Source organism: Pteropus medius, unplaced genomic scaffold (genome assembly GCF_902729225.1).
Source record: "Pteropus medius unplaced genomic scaffold, Ma_sr-lr_union100, whole genome shotgun sequence".
Taxonomy (NCBI): Eukaryota; Metazoa; Chordata; class Mammalia; order Chiroptera; family Pteropodidae; genus Pteropus; species Pteropus medius.
In genome coordinates, this window is record NW_024342647.1 from 855,485 (window position 1) to 861,235 (window position 5,751).

At 37.3% G+C, this 5,751-nt stretch overlaps 1 protein-coding gene across 1 annotated transcript; it reads left to right on the forward strand.

Annotated features, from left to right (window-relative positions):
- Positions 1 to 578: 578 nt before the first annotated feature.
- LOC120605747 (glycosyltransferase 6 domain-containing protein 1-like) lies at positions 579 to 1,256 on the forward strand. The gene has a single exon (XM_039866675.1). It carries the CDS (start codon positions 579 to 581, stop codon positions 1,254 to 1,256), a length of 678 nt encoding a protein of 225 aa, XP_039722609.1.
- Positions 1,257 to 5,751: the final 4,495 nt, after the last annotated feature.

Sequence of the window (5,751 nt, forward strand, 5' to 3'; positions counted from 1 at the left end):
GCTTGCTCCGGTCATATGGGAAGGAACTTACAATAGACAGGTCCTGGAAAAATATTATAAAAGGCTGAACATTACCGTAGGCTTGGTTGTATGGGCTACTGAAAAGTAGGTGCTACTAATATTTATCCTTTTTTATTTTGGAAAAATGTATATAAGCACCCATGAACTTTCTACACCCAAAGAGCTACTCTTGAATAACCCTAAACATTATCTGGCTGACTTGTATTCGTATTTATTTATAGTGGTTATTTTCTCCAGCCATGGCTGAATCCTTAAGACTACTTGGGAATCTTTTCATTAATATCTCTTTTGCTCTCTCTTCTTTCTTCAAAATAAACTCTACAAGTCTTCTCAAGTTGCTACCCCTAAGTTCTCGCCCTCAAGTTCTCGCTCGCCCCAAGTTCACGACCAGTACAGTTTCACTAATGAATACGATTTAGCTCCAGATCCAACTTCTCCACCCTGACCTGCCGGCAGTTCTTGAGCAGCAATGAGATATATATTAGACAGCGTATTTAAATGACACGCATACTCCTGACGATTTTTAACAAAATGTTTTTTTGTTTGTTTGTTTTTTCATGTTTCACAGGTTTGCAGGACAGTACTTGAAACAGTTCATCCAATCTGCTAATAAGCACTTTATGAGTGGCTACAAAGTTATCTTCTACATCATCATGGATGACTTCTCCAGACTACCTCCCATAGAGTTAGGTACCCTTCGGACATTTAAACTCATTGCTGCATCAAAAGAAAAAATATGGGAAGATGTTAATGTCATACGCATGAGGAATTTAAATATGTACATCATAAAACACATCCAGAGTGAAGTCGACTTTCTCTTCAGTATGACTATAAACCAGATCTTCAAGAAAGACTTTGGAGTGGAAACCCTGGGCAAATCTGTAGCTCAACTTCACGCATGGTGGTATTTTGAAAATGCTAAAAATGTTCCTTATGAGAGAAGATATAAGTCAGCAGCTTTCATCCCTTTCGGAGAGGGAGATTTCTATTATCATAGTGCAATTTTTGGTGGCACACCCCAGGAGGTTTTAACCTTCACTTTAGAATATCAAAGAGCAGTAACTAGTGACATCAACAATGGACTTAGCAGCACATTTGAGTGTCACCTAAACAAGTACTTTTTTATCAATAAGCCCACTAAGTTGTTATCACCAGAATACAATTGGGATCCAACTTTTAGAATTCCTCCACAAATTAAACATGTTAAGATAGCATGGCAGCCAAAAAATATTTGACGGTGATGTCATTAGGTTTATGGGTTAATAAGTGAATCACAATAATTATTTAAAGATGAAACATTAAAACTTTCAGTTTTTAGAAACTTATAAAAATATGTGATCTTTGAAAATAAATTGTTTTTCTTTTTGTAATTTTGTACCATCTAAATCTACTTATGCTGGATTAAAAATAAATGGATGAGAATATGTTAATGCACAACATGTTATTATCTATATATTATAAATAATGTAGAAATTCTTTTGGAGGAATAAAATGAGTGTTTTATATGAAGAAACACACCCAGACTCTAGTTCAGAAAATAGATAGATAGATAGATAGATAGATAGATAGATAGATAGATAGATAGATAGAGATAGATGATGGAAAGAAAGAAAGAGAGAGAGAGAGAAAGAAACAAACAAACTAAAAAATATCACAGGGATAAATGTAAGAGAAAAGATAAATATTCATCAACTCACTCATTAAATACTCTGTTTTTCAGTGTTATGATATATATTGCTTGTAACTAATCTCCTCAATTAGTATTCAATCTATCTAGTATCTGACTGACTTAAGTGAACTAGAGATATTCTACCAAATATGTACCTTACTTTTACTGTTACAAAGATATCGAATTTATTTATTTTTTTTAAACGCTACAGGAATTTTATTTAAAAAAAATAGATATCTACTGAACTCCATGGTAATATATTATTTTAGGTACAGTCAGAGATAAAAAATTGTTTTTAAAATATACATAGTAGCCTAGAGTCTAGCAGGAGAGATAAAACTATTTATAAATTAAACTTTGCAAGTTTAAAAGTGCTGAAACTCATAAGGAAGACAGGGCTAAAATGCCATGGTGCTTCAGGGAAGGGAGTAATCAGCTCTGTAAGAATCTTTATGTAGTCATATTGACTATGGTTTCATAAATTAGTGATGTATTACAGCATAGTTATAAGAATTGGAAATTCTAAAATCACAGTAAGTTATTATTTTAATCCTCATTTATGTGAAAAACTGAGGCTTAGTAAGTTTTCCATAAAAGGCAAGTATTATTGGCTATTAAAACACTAAAATTGTAAGGAATGTTGATGACTGTGGCAGGTGGACCTTACAATGTACCCCAGTGATCCGCCTACCCCAGCGTTCATGTCCTTGTGTAATCTGTGTTCCCTCTCCCCTTACCCACCTTGAGTGTAAGCTAAATGTAGGGACTTGCTTCCAACCAAGAGAATATGACAAAGGTTATGGGATGTAACATAAGATTGTGACTTCTGTATTACTAGCAGACTCTTTCTTGCTGCCTTTAATGAAGCAAGTTGAAATGCTGGAGGGGCCCTCATAGCAAGGAACTGAAGGCAGTCATCAGCCAACAGCCAGAAAGGACCTGAATCCCTCAGTCCAACAACTCTCAAGGAACTGAATACTGCCAACCATCATGTAAACGACCTTAGAAGCAGATCTTTCCCCAGCTGAGTCTTCAGATGAGACTTTGTCTCCAGTCAGCAACTTGACTGCAGCCTTGTGAGAGACCCGGAAATAGAAGATCCAGCTAAGCCATGCCCAAATTCTTGACCACAGAAACTGTCAGATAGTATATGTACATTGTTTTAAGCTACTAAGTTTTGGGGTAATTTGTTATGCAGCAATAAATAACTAATACAGATTTCATACCTGAAAGTGAGGTGATGTCATAAAAAATACCTAAAATTGTGGGAGTGGCTTTGGAACTAAGCAGTCAGTAGACAGAAGCTGGAAAGATTGTTTAAAGTGTGATAGGAAAAGCCAAAATTGCTTTGAACAGACTGTTAGTAGACGTCTGGACTTTTAAGATGCTGCCAATCAGAGCTCAAAAAGAAGTGAGGAATATATTACTGGAAGCTGGAGGAAGAGGGATCTTTGCTATATAATGACAGAAAGCCTGACAACATTGCCTCTTCCAGATATGTGGAAAACAGAACCTGTACCGGCGAGCTTATTATGTAGATAAGGAGGTTTCCAAGCTTTCTTCTTGTAATTTATAGCAAAATGTAAGGAGAGATGGATTGAGGAAAGATGTATAAAATAAAATAGCCTGCTTTCTTTGAGACTTCTGGTCCTATACAAGATGACATTGACTCACTTTTCCCCATTACTGCCCTCTAAATACAACTAAGAATCCTGTACATAATTACAGATAACCAAAAAAAGACTGAAAAGCAGAAAGAGTAAGACAGATTGGCTAGAGACCTTAGGACTTGAGGGAAAACGTGGCGAAGAATTCCCTAGGATTTCTTTTTGTCTTCCATAATCCTAGACTGGGCACAGGAGAGGCCACAACTCAGAACCACCAAAAGGCACAGGCAAAAAAAAAAAAAAAAAAAAAAAAAAAAAAAATATATATATATATATATATTTAGAAAAGCCAGTTCTCTCTGGCTGAAGGCCTGGGAAAGAGGCAGCCCAGCAGAAACCTAGTGGGGAATCCTATCTCCGCTTCATACCTGGCTGACCGGTCCTTAGAAGCAGATCTTTCCCTAGCTGAGTCTTCAGATGAGACTTTGTCTCCAGTCACCACTTTGACTGCAGCCTTGTGAGAGATCCGGAAATAGAAGATCCAGAAGTGGAAAGAGTCGGTAGAGAATTCCACCCAGAAGTATTAACAGGCCCAGTGTCTCCTGGCCCTCCATTCGGCCATACAGGGAGACCCATGTCCAGCATCTCCTGGGCTTGCGCCCAGTGGCAAAGGCTGACCCCCACCACTACCACCAGAGGCAATAAGAGGCCCGGGTTGATGCTTCCCTCACTCAGCGGCAACTGGCAGAGATCAAGAAGCCCGTTGGTACCAGGTGATGCAGAGAGAAGGCCATGGAAGATACTCTCTGCCCCACAGGCCCAGTATCCTTCACTCGCCACCTAGCGGCACCTGCATGGGAGCCCAGGAAAGTCCTTTCCCTTGGCTCAGGCAATACCAGCAGTGATCAGGAGGTCCTGGGCGGCCCAGAGAACAGGCACAGGGAAGCACCCACTGGCCATGGCTCAGCATCTCCCACACTCCACCTAGCAGGACTTGCCAGGGAACTGCACTCCGCCCCTGCAGGAGCCCTGGTGGAGCCAGGTGAACAAAGTGTACCGGAATAATGCTGTATAGTCTCTGAAATCTATACTGTCATTAGAACCACAGCCCAAAAAAGTAAGCCAGGGACTATGCAGTAAACATAAACAAGTGACTTCTTTAAATAGGATCTGGAGTCTCAAAATTTAATAGTCAAAATGTCTAAAATACAATAAAAATCACTCATCATATCAAGAACCAGGAAAGCCACCACCCAAACGAGACAAAGTCATCAACTTTTGCCCATTTAGCAATAAATAAGATGCTGAAATGATCTGACAAGGATTTTAGAGCAGCCATCACAAAAAAAAAGTTCTCAACAAGCAATTCCAAATAATCTCGAAACAAATAAAAAATAGAAAACTTCAGCAAAAATACTTATTGAATGAATGATGGTTAGCAAAAACTATCTGTGGCAGGACACATACCATTGGCTATCATTTGTATATTATTTTATAAAATGTGAAGTAACGCTACATACTGTTTAAGGATAGATACATATAGGCAAAAGTATATAGATAAGAATTTCAAGGATGATCACCAAATTCGTGACTGTGGTTGGCTCTGTATTAGAAAAGAAATGTAATCAGAAAGGGATACACAGTATGTTTCACCTATATGTGAAAGGTTTTCTTTCTTAAGGTTAGTTCAGTAATCGGGTGTTCATTACAACAGTCTTTACATTGTTATGTCTGAAATATTTAATGACACAAATGACTTTGCCAAAAACTCTACTGAGTGATGTCTGTCTCTTATAGTTTGAAAAATTTCACTCTATACCTTAAACAAAGCATTAGAGCTTAATATGGTTAAATTTTGCTTAAACTTTTAAAATGTACTGTCTTTACCAAAGATTGTATAAAATGAATATATTTCAAAGAAGTAGAAATTTAAATACATGTAAAATCATTATCTAGGATAAGGTTTAGAACAATACCAGTACAGAAAGGAAAGAAAGAAAAAAAAAAAAACAGAGATGGTGTGTGAGGGAGGAGGCAGAGGGAGAGAGGGAGGGAGGAGGGGAGGAGAGAGGGAGGGAGTGGGGAGGAGAGAGGAGGGAGTGGAGGGAGAGAGGGAGGGAGGAAGGAAGTGCCAATGTTATGTTTCTTAAGCAAGATAGCAGTTTCTATTTTAAAAAACTAATAAAACTAACAAATCATTGGCAAATTTAGACAAGAAATAAAAAGACAAAACACAAATTACTAATATCATAAATAAAAGGGGAGACATTATTACCAATAGCATATGTTTTTGAAAGATAAAAGGATATTATGAAAAACAAATTTGAATATATAGAAGAAATGGAAAATTTTAAAGAAAAATATAAAATTATAAATAACCTGGGAAGAAATGGAAAAATAGCATATTTTAAAGAAATTGAGTCAGAAGGGGAAAATAGCCCTCCCACAAAAATA